Raw genomic sequence first — 16,057 nt, 5'->3', positions numbered from 1 at the left:
TCCTGGTCGAATGCATTTGGGGAGATTGGATTTGAATTTCATGGATATCGATTATAATTTGATTATTCACAATGAAATAATATATCAGTTCTTAAATTCACATTTTATTAATTTACACGTTCGTAATACAAAGTAGCATGAAATTCAAATGACGTAATTATTTGATAAACTTGAAATCTATTAATATGAAATATTATATGAACATGTAAGGTATGAATTTAAAGTTTATGGTATTAGTTATCTAAACAGTAAAAATATATTTGAAATTTCATCGATTTAAGCATAACCTAAAATAATCTGGAGTCCAAAGCTAAAAATTTTAAATTTCACGATGTTAAATCCAACTCTTTAAATATAACTAGTTTGTTACAGTATATTGTAATCTTGTTCGTTCAACTTTGAATGATTTAAGATATAAGCTAGTCTGAGATTACGACTACTTGTAAATTTAGAGTCAAATTAATCTGCTTTTTTCCCTTAACCGATGGAAACTAATTAGACACTGTTTGGATTATTAGAAATATATTGATAATGTGAATCAAAATTATTAATACACAATTTGGTTAATTATTTTATTTTGATTTTATAACATAGTATTCAATAATCTTATATCAAAATTATATCATTTAAAACATTTAATTGGGTACATAATCTTGAATTAACTCAATGATATACCATTTAGTAATATATGATTAAAACATATTGGGAAATAATAATTGTCAATGTTTGGAGATCGACTGAAACATGAATGTGCTCGGTCTGTTGTACAATTTGAAAGTTTGTAGACACTATTACTACTAGCTATAAATTTTGATAAAACAACAAACACTCGATCCTACAATAGTATCAAAGCCAAGTCCAGGTGGTTGATTCTCATGGATTTTCATGAGTTCAATCATTAAGAGGATGATTATTGAGAAACAATAATTACCCAAATTTGGAGAGCGATATAAACATGAAAATTTATCTATTGTACGATTTAAAAGATTATAATTGCATCATTACCATCATTTATAACTTTTGACAAAACATCAAGTGCTCGATTCTATTATTGCTATCAGAATCAAGATCATGTTTTTCATTATCATGAATTGCAATGAGTGCAATTATTGTGATGACCATTGCTAAGAAATAATATTTTCTCCTGCTTGAGGAGAGATCGAAACATAACTCTTGATCTGTTATATATTTTAAAATATTGGAATTATCATTACAATTGACTATATCTTTTAGTAAAACGAAAAACACTCGATTTCAACTTTTTGTTTGTCATACATTATATACTCTGTAAGGTCCAAAATGCGATAAAGTAACCTAACTGCATGCGAACCTAGGGAAAAATGACTAATTAAATAGTTTTAATTGCATGAATTAAATATAGTGTGCATGCTTACATTTTAAAATGCACTTTTCTACATGAATGCATGAAAATGTGTTTTAAAGCTTATTCGAAACATTATCAAAAAACGGAGACCGAAGGCCATATGAGGGAAAATATTTTTTATTAAATAATTATTTTTAATTGTTTAATATATGGTATATGTTACGTGGTATTTTCGAAAATTAGGTGTTTTGAAGTGATTTTATATGACGAGTTGTATTTTTAAACAATGTTCGATTTTCGACGAAAATATGAACTTTTCGAGAACTCGGCTAATATTTTCACAAAATTTCCTGAACAAAATATTTTAAAAATTAATTAATGGACTTAATAGGCCTATTATACTAAGTAAATAGGCTGAAAGCCTACACTATGAGTTTTAATTCAAATAAAATGACCTAAACCCTACCCCATAACCCTCATAACTCATGTCCCCAACATCCTAAGCATACTAGGACTCTCCCCTCCCCAAAACACACGCACACACGAAGAGCTTTGAAGGAAGAACTCACGAAAATTTGAAGAAAAACCAGTGTAAGGTTCTCTCCGTCGACGTTCCTCGAATCGCCAAAACTTTTTCGTAAGTAATAAACGTAAAGGCACGCCCCAAACCTCTTTTTTTCTCATCTATCACATCATATTATGTGTTTGATGTATTGCCTTGTTATTATTTTTGTTTTATTTTCATGACATGCCAATGACTCAAGTTTTAATGAATTAAAACTCTTGCTAGTGATGCATGAAGGTGCTGCCATGATAGGGACACCAAAATGGATAAATCTTATAGGGTTTAATGGCTTAGACAAGATTGCACAAGGGCTGTACATGGAGGGAATCTAGGTTGCACGAAAATTTGGAGTCCATGTGGCTAGGGTTTTCGGCTAGGAGTCCTTGAGGCCACGACTCTTAGCTGAGGATAGGGAATGACCAGGGACCTTAAGAGGGCTGTGTGATGGTCCTAATATGGCTGCACAAGGGTTGGTTCGAGGGGCAGGGACGATCGCGTGAAGGAGGAAATCATGCGCATGCTTAGGTGATCGGGTTTGAGGGGCTGGGATTCTAGGTCCTTTAGGCTCGGTCCAGTAGGGTCTGTAGTCCTAGGGTGTCTGCACGGTGGCTGGTGTGGAGTCTAGGGGTTGTACACAAGCTTGACGTCGCACATGGCTCCTAGGGCACTTCTTGAAAGGCTGGGCTCGTTTGGGGCCTCAGGCTTGGTCCATTGGCTTGCTGTGGGCACGGTCAGGGTCCTAGGAGGGTTTTCTTGGGTCTAGTAGTGGTGGACAAGCGCTAGGGTCAAAGGTTGCATGGTTTGGGAAGCTATGGTTCAAACCATGAGGGGCCAAAAATTTCAGTAGCTTATCTAGGCACGATCGAGGGTCTCAATTGGCGTGATTTGGGTTGAATATAGTTTAGTTAGGTGTTAGTAAGCTTTGGTTCAAATTTGGTAAAGTTAGGTTAAGTTACGAGTCAAAACCAGGATGTACGTCTAAGTTTAAAAACGAATCGAGGAAATTATCGAAAACCTAAATTTTTATCATAAGAAATATTTAAGGGAGTGTTTTAAGGTATTAGGTTAAGTTTGGAATGATTTGGGACGTCGTTACGAGATTTAGGGTTAAAACGGTCATTTTACACCTAAAAATTGTTAGACGTCCTTGTAGTGCCCTGAATGCTGTAAATAATGTTAATATGTTTATTTTAAATGTTTATGAAATTATATGATGAAACGTTAATGCTAAAAGACATGCTGCATGCTTAGTTTAAAATAAAAATGATTTATATATGCTTGAATTTTTACAAGTGATGGAAATATGAAAATTTGAAAGAGGCGAAGTGATTGTGACTATTAGGATGATGATACGATAATATGTAAGGTCAAAGCTCAGTTGATGGGTGAGAGTGTCGCTGATGTCCCCACCGTCCAGTACTGTGATTATACGTAGATGGATCCATCGACCTTCAGCTGATACGAAAGTCACAATTAACGATCCAAATTCAATAAAAAGAAAATGTATATGTATATGATGAAAAAATGAAATATGTATGATGGAAGGAAAAATATTTAAGCTATGCATGTTCATGAAAAGCTATTTAAAGTAAAAGTATTTTCACTTTGCATGTGGATGTATATGTATTACTTGTTATCATGGTTAAGGGTTGCTGAATCATTAGACTCACTAGGTGTGATCGATGCAGATGAGCATGAATATGATGGAGGCCTTGATGGTTTAACTAGCTGGATTGAAGGTGCACATAACTCGAGGACTGTCGCTAGTTTTCCGCACTTATGTTTATGGCTTATGCTAATGATTTAAGTTACTTTGAAGATTTTATTGCTTATGATGCTTTTGAGGGGTTTATGAGAGGATATTAGAGTTAAGTTTATTTTTAAAATAATGTTAGTTTAGGTTGGTTGACGTTTTACGATTTATGTTTGAATTACGTTTTTTTGGATTTTCAAATAATAGTTGGTTGGTTTTTTTAAAAATGGTGAAAAAGTACTTTAAAATATATTCATATAGATGTGTATGGGTTCGGCCAAATAGATGGATAAGGAAAAAAATTTCTAGTATATTTGAAAGAAAAACGAGTATTGGACGTTTCAGTTGGTATCGGAGCAACGTTCCTGCAAGGGGTTGTGCCACAGTCAGCCCGGAAAGCTCATTTGTCCAGCCTCAAAGTTATAAGTTTAAATATTTTATATGATTTTATTGTTAGCACCTGCATGATCCATATGTTTAAGTTGCATGCTTATTGAAACTTAATGATATTCATGTTTAAGTTGAACGATAAAAGAAATTTACATGTTGCATGATTAGAAACCTTAGATTTAAATGCATGTTGGTTACGTTTTGAATTTGAAAAATATTCAGATATAATGTCTCCTAGATGCACACCTAGTACCGATAGACAAGTTGAAACTAATGTGGATCGTCAAGGGAATGCATCCCCACCTCCTAATGAGGATGCTGCTATTCGTGCACTGGAAGGCATGACACGCTTCTTTGAGCACCAGTTTTCGCAGGCTTCGAGACAACAGCTCGACGTTTATGATCAGTTCTGGAGGCTAGGTCCGAAGGAATTTTTTGACACCACCGACCCATTTGCTGCTGAGAGTTGGATACGATCACTTGAAGTGTACTTTTGTTATCCAAATATGGGAGACGCTGACCGAGTTAGGTGTGATACTTACATGCTTCGAGATGATGATTCCCTTCGGTGGGAAAGGGCGGAACATGAGATTGATTTGTCTATACTTGCTTGGCTACGATTCAAGGAAATATTCTATGAGAAATACTTCACTGCCGACGTCCGAGGACGCTTGAAGAGGGAATTTATGACTCTCCGCCAGGGAGACATGACTGTGGCCGAGTTCGTTAGGAAGTTTGATAGGGGCTGTCACTTTGTGCCCCTCATTGCTAGAGATGCTGTTGAAAAATTAAGGTGCCTTATGGATGGTCTTCGACCTACTATACGCCGTGATGTGATGATGATGCGACTGGCGGACTATGCAGCTGCCACTGCTTGCGCTTTCCAACCTGAGCAAGCCCTGAAGGACATTGATTTTGAGATGTAGAGCAAGAGGTAGCAGCACCATCAGAACTCCTAGCTAAATAAGAAGCAATTCACGGGACCTCCTAGAGCTCAAGGGCAGCAAAAGCCCCAAGGAAAATGGACAATCCGGGGCAACCAAAGCCACCAAAACCTGGAGCACCAAAACATGTAAAGAGGACACTGTGCAAAGAGTGCAATTGCTTACATTTTGGCAAGTACATTTGGGGGACATACAAGTGCTTCATATGCAAAAAAAGAAGGACATAAAGCTGCTGATTGTCCGAAAAAGAAATGACCTACTGTGGGTAGATTTTATGTGATGCAAGCTGAGGAGGAGCCAGACACGACCCTAATCACTGGTAACCTAGTTATTTAATGTTTTTATATTGCTTTTATTGCATGAAATGTTAAATTGGTTATGAAGAAAATAGGTTGAATGCTCTACCATAGTTGAAATTAAGATATGACAATGGAAACCTCAAAAATTGAGTATTTAATACAAGCCTAAACATGTAAAGGAGATAATTAAATCCAAATAAAGACTTTAAGGCTTAAAATTGATAAAAATCTAGAATTTGAGGCATGAATGGATATTTTCGAAACCTAGAGGCCAAATTGCGAATCTGAAAACCTAAGGGGCTTAATTGTACATAGCCTAAATTTGAAGGAACAATTAGAAATTTTTGAAGAGTCAAAGGACCGAAATTGAGATGAACCGAAAATTATAGGATGAATAGGGAATTTTCAAAAATTCAAGGACTGAATTGCAAACTTTAAAGATCTAGTGGTTGTTTTCCAAATCTTAGGTAATTAGGGGCTGTTTTTGCAATTTCGAAATCCTAAGGGTTCAAACAATAAATTCCGAAAGTTTAGGGCCTAATTACATGGAATTTGAAATCTATGGGGTTAAATTGCAAAATTCAAAACTTTTAGGGATGAAAAAACAATTTTTGAAAATTTAAGGGGAGGAAAGGCAATTTTTTCGAGAAAAATTAGGGCCCAAGCATGTTATTTTCGAAATTTTTTGGGGAAATAGTGATAGAAATTCCTTAAGCTTCCACACGAATAGATTTAATGGCGTATTTGTCGCAGGAAGGATGTTCATTCTAAGTGTAGCTACCTACGCATCGCTGGATTCGGGAGCTACACACTCATTCATATCCGAGACATTCGTAAAGCGACTAAATATTATACCCGAGGATATGGGATCAGGCTTCAAAGTTTCTATTCCTTCCGATTATCAAATGATCACTTCGAGCATTATAAAGAATCTGGAGCTTCGTTTGCAAAAAGATGTGGTTTGGGCAGATTTTGTCGTACTTCTGATGCCTGAATTCGACATTATACTTGGCATGGATTGACTATCATTGAATGAAGCTTCGATAGATTTTCGGCAGAGGTCAGTATCTATTCGACCGCCTAGTGGGAAGTCTTTTATCTTTGTGGCAGTAAGGAACAAGCAAATGCTGCACATAATCTCTTGTTTGTGTGCGAGAAAACTTATGAGACGAGGCTGCCAAACTTTTCTAGCATGAGTTACTTCAGCACCTGTTCCTGACAGTCGGAAGTTAGAGGATTTTGAGGTCGTCAGAGACTTTCCTAGCGTCTTTCCAGAGGACGTTTCTGGCATTCCACCGGACCGAGAAGTTGAATTTTCTATTGAGTTGATGCTGGACATTGTGCCAATTTCTAAGGCACCCTATCGTCTAGCACCCGCCGAAATGAAAGAGTTAAAAGATCAAATTCAAGAATTTTTGGACAAAGGTTTTATTCGCCCTAGTTGTTCTCCGTGGGGCGCACAGATTTTATTTATGAATAAAAAGGACGGAAGTATGCGACTCTGCATTAACTGTCGAGAGCTGAATAGAGTCACCATCAAGAATAAGTATCCATTGCCTAGAATTGAGGACTTATTTGATCAATTACAAGGAGCATCGATATTCTCAAAAATAGATCTTCGTTCTGGATACCATCAGTTAAAGGTTAAGGAGTTGGATGTTCATAAGACATCGTCTAAGACTCGATATGGGCATCATGAGTTTATGGTCATGTCATTTGGGTTGACCAATGGGCCAGCGATTTTCATGGATATCATGAATTGGGTATTTCAGCCGTATCTGGATCAATTTTTTGAAGTCTTCATCGATGATATTTTGATCTATTCAAGGAGCAAAAAGGAGCATAGTCGGCATTTGAGGACAGCACTGCAAATACTGCAAGATAGAAATTATACGCAAAGTTCAGCAAATACGAGTTTTGGCTCGAGAGAGTGGCGTTCTTAGGCCACATCATTTCTAGAGATGTAGTTGAGGTTGATCCGAGCAAAGTCGAGGCAGTTAAAGAATGGCCCATACCTAAGAGCGTAACCGAGATCCGTAGCTTCTTGGGACTAGCTGGCTATTACCAAACATTCATACAAGGTTTCTTTTCTATTGCGGTATCCTTGACCGCCTTGACAAAGAAGAATGCAATATTTATATGGGGATCCGAATGCCAAGAAAGTTTTGACAAGTTGAAACAAGCTTTGATTTCAGCGCCAGTATTATCGATGTCTTCGGGGCAAGGAAAATATGTTCTTTATACGGACGCTTCGAAACTTGGGTTAAGCGCAGTTCTGATGCAAGGAAAATGAGTGATAGCATATGCATCGATACAGTTGAAAGTACATGAGAAAAATTACCCCACGCATGATCTTGAGCTCGCCGCAATGGTATTCACATTAAAGATTTGGAGACATTATTTATATGGAGAAAAGTGCAAGATTTTCACCGACTATAAAATTTTGAAGTAATTCTTCACCCAAAAATAGTTGAATATGAGGCAACGAAGATGGTTAGATTTGGTAAAGGGCTACGACTGCGATATTAGCTACCAACCGGGAAAAGTTAATGTAGTAGCGGACGCATTGAGTAGGAAGACAACAGTTATTGCTCAATTATCACTTCATAGACCATTACAGTCCGAGATACAGCGATTTGAGCTGGTAGTATATGCTATGGACGAGGCCCCTAATCTTGCCACCATGACAGTACAGTCGACTTTGAGAAATAGAATCAGTGAGGGACAATCTTCTGATGAGCAATTGCAAAAGTGGATATTAAGAGATGAAGCTAAAGGTCGGAAGTTGTATTCCGAGGAGGATGACATAGTTCGATATTGAGATCAACTTTGGGTTCCTAGTGGCGATTCTTTGAGACAAGTCATTATGAAGGAAGCTTTCGTACAACATTCATCCTGGAAGTACAAAGATGTACAAGAATCTGCAGTTATTATACTGGTGGCCGAGCATGAAGTGAGACATCTTATGTTTTGTGTCTGAGTGTTTGACATGCCTACAAGTTAAAGCCGAGCATCAGAGGCTATCTGGAAAACTTAAGCCACTTCCTATTCTCGAGTGGAAATGGGAAAATATCACTATGGATTTTGTTGTGAGATTGCCAATGACTATCAAGAGATTCAATGCCATTTGGATGATAGTTGATTGCCTTACGAAATCAGCGCACTTTCTACCTATCAAGACGACATTCACCATGACACATTATGCCGAGCTGTATATATGAGAGATAGTTCAACTTCATGGGATTCCAGTATCTATTGTTTCTGACAGAGATTCGAGGTTCACACCTTCTTTTTGAAGAGTCTGCATGTAACGATGGGGATTAAGTTGTTGTTTAGTACAGTGTTTCATCTCAAACCGATGGTCAGTCAGAAAAGGTTATTCAAATTTTGGAGGATTTACTCCGATCTTGTGTGATCGATTTTCAAGGAAGTTGGGAACCGAAGTTACCTATAGTGGAGTTCACCTATAACAATAGCTATCAATCGTATATAGGGATGGCACCTTACGAGGCACTATATAGGAGGAAGTGTAGGTCACCCATACATTGGGACGAGGTTGGAGAGAGAGGAGAGCTTGGGCCGGACTTGATCAAACAAACAACGGAGCTAGTAGTCAAAATCCGAGATAGGATGAAGATTGCACAAAGCCGACAGAAAAAGCTATGTCGATAAGCGTCGAAGAGAGTTGGAGTTTGCAGTGGGTGACCACGTATTTGTGAAAGCAGCAACCCTGAAGAGTGTTTTGAGATTTGGTAAGACAGACAAGCTCAGTCCGAGGTTCATAGGGTTATTTGAGATTTTGGAAAGGGTTGGAACACTAGTCTATAGAGTGGCGTTGCCACCGGTGCTAGCCGGAGTACATAATGTGTTCCACATCTCGATGCTACGAAAGTACATGTCGAACCCTTCACATGTACTGAATTATGAACCTCTGTAGTTGACTCCAAATATGCATACGAGGAAAGACCTATACAAATCCAAGGTAGACAAGAAAAAAGACTTCGAAACAAAGTCATTCCAATGGTCAAGGTCAAATGGCTAAATCACTTGGAGGAGGAAACTACTTGGGAAACCGAGAGGGATATGAGGAGCTGCTACCAGAAGTTATTCGGTAAGTTTTAATTTTGAGGACGAAATTTCATTTAAGGGAGGGAGGAATTATAAAGTCCAAAATACGATAATGTAACCTAACTGCATGTGAACTTAGGGAAAAATGACTAATTTAAATGGTTTTAATTGCATGAATTAAATATATTGTGCATGCTTACATGTTTAAAATGCACTTTATACATGAATGCAAAAACTATGTTTTAAATCATATTTGAGACATGATCGAGTAACAGAGATCGGGGGCCATATGAGGGAAAAATTTTTTATTAAATAATTATTTTTAATTGTTTAATATATGGTATATGTTATGTGGTATCTTCAAAAATGAGGCGTTTTGAGGTGATTTTATACGCCGAGTCGTATTTTTAAACGGTGTTCAATTTTCAACGAAAATATGAACTTTTCGAGAACTCGGCTAATATTTTCACAAACTTTCCTAAACAAAATATTTTAAAAATTAATTAATGTGCTTAATGGGCCTATTATACTAGGTAAATGGGCCTAATCCTACATTATGAGTTTTAATTCAAATAAAAGGCCTTAAACCCTACCCCATAATCCTTAAAACTCACGTCCCCAACCCCCTAAGCATACTAGGATTCTCCCCTCCCCAAAACACACGCACACACGAAGAGCTTTGAAGGAAGAACTCACGAAAATTTGAAGAAAAATCAGCGTAAGGTTTTCTCCGTCGACGTCCCTCGAATCGCCAAAACGTTTTCGTGCATAATAAACGCAAAGGCACGCCCTAAACTTCTTTTTTTTTCTCATCTATCGTACCATATTATGTGTGATGTATACTTGCATGAAAAATATGTTTCCTTGTTATTATTTTCGTTTTATTTTCATTGCATGCCAAGAACTCAATTTTTTATGAATTAAAACTCTTGCTAGTGATGCATGAATGGGCTGCCTTGATAGGGACACCAAAAGGGATAAATCTTAGAGGGATTAATGGCTTATACAAGGTTGCACAAGGGCTGGACATGGAGGGCATCTAGGTTGCACGAAAATTTGGAGTCCTTGTGGCTAGGGCTTTCGGTTAGGAGTCCTTGAGGGCCACGGCTCTTAGCTGAAGACAGGGCACGACCAGGGGACCTTAAGGGGGCTGAATGATGGTCCCAATATGGCTGCACGAGGGTTGGTTCGAGGGGCAGGGACGATCGCGTGAGGGAGGAAACCATGCATATGCGTGGGTGATCAAGTTTGAGGGGCTGGGCTTCTAGGTCCTTTACTCTCGGTCCAATAGGGTCCAGTAGGGTCCTAGGGTTTCTGCACGATGGCTGGTGCGAAGGCTATGGGTTGTACGCAAGCTGGACGCCACACATGGCTTCTAGGGCACGGCTTGAAAGGATGGGCTCGTTTGGGGCCTTAGTCTTGGTCCAGAGGCTTGCTGTGGGCACGGTCAGGGTCCTGGAAGGGTGGTCTCGGATCTGGTCGTGGTGGACAAGGGATAGGGTCGAAGGTTGCATGGTTAGGGAAGCTAGGGTTTGAACCATGAGAGGCCAAAATATTTCAATAGCTTATCTAGGCACGATCGAGTGTCTCAATTGGAGTGATTTGGGTTGAGTATGGTTTAGTTAGGTGTTAGTAAGCTTTTGTTCAAATTTGGTAAAGTTTGGTTTAGTAACGAGTCAAAACTGGGATGTACGTCTAAGTTTAAAAAAAAATCGAGGAAATTATCGAAAACCTAAATTTTTAGCCTAAGGAATATTTAATGGAGTATTTTAAGGTAATATGTTAAGTTTGGAATGATTTGGGACGTCGTTACGAGGTCTAGGGATAATTATGGAAATTTATGCATCTACGGATACAACTGTTATTTTACACGTAAAAATTGTTAGACATCCTGACAGTGCCTTGAATGCTTTAAATAATGTTAATGTATTTATTTTAAATGTTTATGAAATTATATGATGAAACATTAATGCTAAAAAATATGTTGCATGCTTAGTTTAAAAGAAAAATGATTTATATATGCTTGAATTTTTACAAGTAATGGAAATATGAAAAGTTGAAGGAGGTGAAATGATTGTAACTAATACGATGATTATGATGATATGTAAGGCCAACGCTCTGTTGACGGGTGAGAGTGTCGCTGATGTCCCCGTCGCCCAGTATTGTGGTTACACGTAGATGGATCCATCGACTTTCAGCTGATGCAAGAGTCATAATTAACGATCCAAATTCAATAAAAGGAAAATGTATACGTATATGATGAAAAAAGAAAATGTATATGATGGAAGGAAAAATGTTTAAGCTATGCATGTTCATGAAAAGCTATTTAAAGTAAAAGTATTTTCACTTTGCACGTGGTTGTATATGTATTACTTGTTATCATGGTTAAGGGTTGCTGATTCTAGATTCACTGGGTGTGATTGATACAGATGAATATGAATATGATGGAGGCCTTGATGGTTGAACTAGATCGACTGAAGGTGCACGTAACCCGAGGACCGTCGCTATTTTTCCGCACTTATGTTTATGACTTATGCTAATGATTTAAGTTACTTTGAAGAATTTATTGCTTGTGATGCTTTTGAAAGGTTTTTGAGAGGATGTTAGTGTTATGTTTATTTTTGAAACAATGTTAGTTTATGTTGGTTGACGTTTTACGATTTATGTTTTGAATTACGTTTTTTTGGATTTTCAAATAATAGTTGTTTGGTTTTTTTTAAATGGTGCAAAAGTATTTTAAAATATGTTTATATATGTGTATGGGTTCGACCGAATAGATGGATAAAAGAAAAAAAATTCTGCTATATTTTAAATAAAAACGAGTAGTGGACGTTTAATACTTACTCGCAATTTGTTCTAATTATAACGACTCACATCCACTCGTACGATATGTATAGGACCCTTTTTTATGTAAAAAGGACCATTACCATAAAAGATTGAGGAACCCCACTTGTAGCAGCAAAATTGTAACAAAAGAATTCCTCAAACCACGCGCTTTCTTCCTGTGAAAACACGACTTTTTATCTTTTTAGTCAGCTTCAAAATCCGTTTTTGGTGGTTTGTATACCAGCAGTTTTTGGTCCCCCCAAAAGCGCCCTTCTAAAGGTTCAATTAGTTGTGTCACTGATGGCTGTACCCCCAAAAATTAAAAAAAAAAAGTTAAATTATTTTAAAATTAGTGTGTTTAAAATCAGAATTATAATTAATTTGGAATATAACATAAATAAAGATACACTTGTTTTGATTCTCGTTTTATAGCATTTCAAAAGTTTCGAATATTTCTACTGAAATCGAAGAAAAAATGCGTGTATGCTTCGACTATTTTGGTGAGTTGAGGTAGTGTATATAGGTTTTGATCTCAAGACGCGTCTGATATTGAGACGATATATGCCACTAAGTCAATAGACCACTCAAACGAGTGACATTTTCAATTTGTAGTCACATGATAAATGAACGGTTTATTTGTTTCTTTTGCATGATATTTTGATTTATCGAACACTAACTCATATCAAATCTCTATGCTGATCACTCTCGTCGTTTATTTAATATTAGTATTTGGATTGGCGGATTTGATTTAACTCAAGAATTTATTCTATAATAATTTGAAACGTAGTTTAGAACAATACTTAAAATCTACTGGGTAATGAATTTTCTTAGCTTCAACCCATCATTCCATTGTCATTGAGTTAATTTGTAAATATCATAAAATACTATTGTAATGCATTCCCATTGGCTAATTTTTAATTAAACTGAGGAATATATATAATATTAATATATATTTTGTATAATAATTTTAACATTTTTTTAATAAAATATTTAAAAGAAAATCGTTATTTTCCAACTATTTATACCACACTCTGCCTCGTTCTTCCCATTCAAGTTTCTCCAGCTCCTCCTCAAATTCTTTGTCCGCCATTGTTTTCAAGCTCCTGTCTCACAAGTAATTCACTCACATTTTCCTTATTCTCTGATGAGGCATAAATTTTGCATCACCAGGCTACCATTTCGTTAATTTCCTCGAAATTAAGCGCTGAAATTCGTGAATTTTTGTTGATATTCTGCAGGTAAAAAAACAATGTCTTCTCTTGGGTTCCTCTATCTTGGTTTGCTTTCAATGGTTTCCATTGCTCATGGCTATGGAGGTGGCTGGACTGATGCTCACGCCACCTTCTATGGCGGAAGCGACGCCTCTGGAACAATGGGTAAGCTATTAAAAAAAACGTATATTGAATTTCGAGAAGCGTCTAATTTACTAAATCCCATTTTCGAATTTTGTCGAACAGGTGGTGCTTGTGGGTATGGGAACCTGTACAGCCAAGGGTATGGCACGAACACGGCAGCACTGAGCACCGCTCTGTTCAACAAAGGGCTGAGCTGTGGATCGTGCTACGAGATCAGGTGCGTGAATGAGAGGCAATGGTGCTTGCCCGGATCCATTGTGGTCACTGTCACGAATTTCTGCCCGCCGAACAATGCCTTGCCGAGCACCGCCGGTGGCTGGTGCAACCCGCCCCTCCGCCATTTCGATCTCTCCCAGCCCGTTTTCCAGCACATTGCGCAGTACAGAGCAGGAATTGTGCCTGTTTCTTACAGAAGGTGATTATTTTGTTAATTAAACATTAGTTTGATTACTAATTCCATAAATTTCATATTTTATTCAAAACATCGACTATTTGTATTTTACATTAAAATTTTAAATTTGAAACGAGATCTTAAATCCAACCGTGACAATCATCACTTCAATTTTTTTAAAAATTGATATTAAATTTGAAATAATTTTAAACATGTCCATCCAAACTTACATATCTAGGCACAATTATTACAGATGCTGTTAATTAGAAATAAATCATAAATCATAAAAAGAAGCACAACATATTGGAGAAAGAAAATTTTCAAATATTTTATAAAATAATGTAAATTTTTTTTTTATCTTTTTTCAAGAAATATTTTGCCACTTTTGAATATTACTGTTGCTAAAGGCATTTGACCCCTTTTTACTCTTTATTTTGATATGATCTATGAATTCAAAATATAAAAAAAAATCTTTAAATTTTTTTAGTAATTTATTTCTAGTTTTTTGTTTTGTTCTGTAAATTGGGTGAAATAGTTGTTACATTTAGGTTTTAAACTCGAGATTCTTCTCAAATTTGGAATCTACATGACAAATAGATTATAAGTCATCGATAACTATTATCATTTAAAATCGACTAAAAAATTAGAATTTTTTTAATACAGAACACAATTTACAAACATTCTTTATCCAAGAACGTAAAGGGTTCTACACAAAAATTCCAAACTAATTAAAATCTAACATTAAATTTGATCTTATTTATTAAATCGAATTTAATTTGTCCATATATTTATTATGGTTTATTTATTTTTTGTAGGGTAGCTTGCAGAAGAAGGGGAGGCATAAGATTTACCATCAATGGCCACTCCTACTTCAACTTAGTACTCATAACCAATGTTGGTGGGGCCGGTGATGTGCACGCTGTGTCCGTCAAGGGTTCAAGGAGCAATTGGCAGCCCATGTCGAGAAATTGGGGCCAAAACTGGCAAAGCAACTCTAATCTCGACGGTCAGAGCCTCTCGTTTAAGGTCACCACGGGCGACGGCCGTACTATAGTCTCATACAACGTCTCTCCGTCCGGTTGGTCTTTCGGACATACGTATGCCGGAGCTCAGTTTCAGTGAACGAGTTGTCTCGAGACTGGTTAAATAAAAAAAAATAGTAGTGTCTTTTTTATTTTATATATATGTTGGTCACAAAGTATTAGTAGTGACCATGAATAGGGAGGAAGTTGGCCTCTAGTGTCAAGTTTTAGATGGTCATTGGTCTTTTGAATTTGATGGGAAGACACTCAAAATATGGGATGGCTCTCCTAATTCTTGAGTCTTCTTATATAATTTATTTTTAACTTTTTTTAAAAAAAATTGTAGGCTTTTTATTTAAATTTAAATTAAATATATCACAATATTTGGTGCTACTTTTACAAATCTTATGGAAAACTTTAAACTACTTGCTTTCTTATTAAGATGTGGCATAGCTATTATTGCCTTGCAATAAAAGGGATGTCTCTCCCTTTGATGGTTGGATCTGTATTGAAACCAAAATGTAAATGTAATATTCTTATTAATGAAATGGGATGTACTTTTTATAAACTTTATCTAAAGTTTTGTTCTTCCTTTTCCTGCAATTTATTTGATTTTTTTGAGATGTATGTTGGGAAAAATCGATAGCCCGATGATGATAATTGAATGTGAGTCGCTCGCGACCCATTTGGCACGTTACCGGATAACAAATGGGATCGTGCCATGCCGGCTCAAAGTTAGCTCGATTTTTTTTTTTTTTTGGCATTCTTTATTATTATTATTATTTATATACATAAAATTTAATTTTAAAAATATGATACAAAGTATAAATTTTAAATTTTTTGGAATATACAAAATTATAGACCTATTTACAAAGAGAATCTGAATTTGCTTTTTCAAGTTCAATGTCATCTATTTTGGCCCATCTGGCAACAAATCGGGCTTATACAATTGGACTAATAAAACCCGTTTTGTCAACCCATCAGAAGTCATTTTGGGCGGATGAAATTGGGTTGGATTTTATCGAATTTTGAATATCTTCGGAGTAACTAAGAAATATTGAGCTGTGTGATCGATCTATTATTATAGGCCCGAGTAAATTTGTCGATAGCCCGATGCACA

General features: G+C 36.5%; 1 protein-coding gene across 2 annotated transcripts; it reads left to right on the top strand.

Annotated features, from left to right (window-relative positions):
* The first annotated feature begins 13,201 nt into the window (after positions 1 to 13,201).
* LOC142521102 (expansin-A10-like) lies at positions 13,202 to 15,516 on the top strand. 2 transcript variants are annotated; one of them, XM_075624294.1, is made up of 4 exons: positions 13,203 to 13,283; positions 13,408 to 13,545; positions 13,627 to 13,939; positions 14,731 to 15,516. In XM_075624294.1, exons 2-4 carry the CDS (start codon positions 13,419 to 13,421, stop codon positions 15,035 to 15,037), a joined length of 747 nt encoding a protein of 248 aa, XP_075480409.1. In that variant the 5' UTR covers positions 13,203 to 13,283; positions 13,408 to 13,418; the 3' UTR covers positions 15,038 to 15,516. The 2 variants fall into 2 exon arrangements, with proteins under 2 accessions (XP_075480408.1, XP_075480409.1); XM_075624293.1 differs by having other exon boundaries at positions 13,202 to 13,283; positions 13,408 to 13,939.
* The last annotated feature ends 541 nt before the right edge of the window (positions 15,517 to 16,057 follow it).

The sequence above is a fragment of the Primulina tabacum genome, chromosome 12, assembly GCF_025594145.1.
Source record: "Primulina tabacum isolate GXHZ01 chromosome 12, ASM2559414v2, whole genome shotgun sequence".
In the NCBI taxonomy this organism is placed as follows: domain Eukaryota; kingdom Viridiplantae; phylum Streptophyta; class Magnoliopsida; order Lamiales; family Gesneriaceae; genus Primulina; species Primulina tabacum.
This window is presented reverse-complemented; position numbering and strand designations above follow the sequence as displayed.

Coding starts and splice junctions, on each gene's coding strand:
- LOC142521102 (XM_075624293.1), top strand. CDS start 13,419: ATGTCTTCTCTTGGGTTCCTCTATCTTGGTTTGCTTTCAATGGTTTCC. Junction 13,940..14,730: donor GTGCCTGTTTCTTACAGAAG/GTGATTATTTTG, acceptor TATTTTTTGTAG/GGTAGCTTGCAGAAGAAGGG.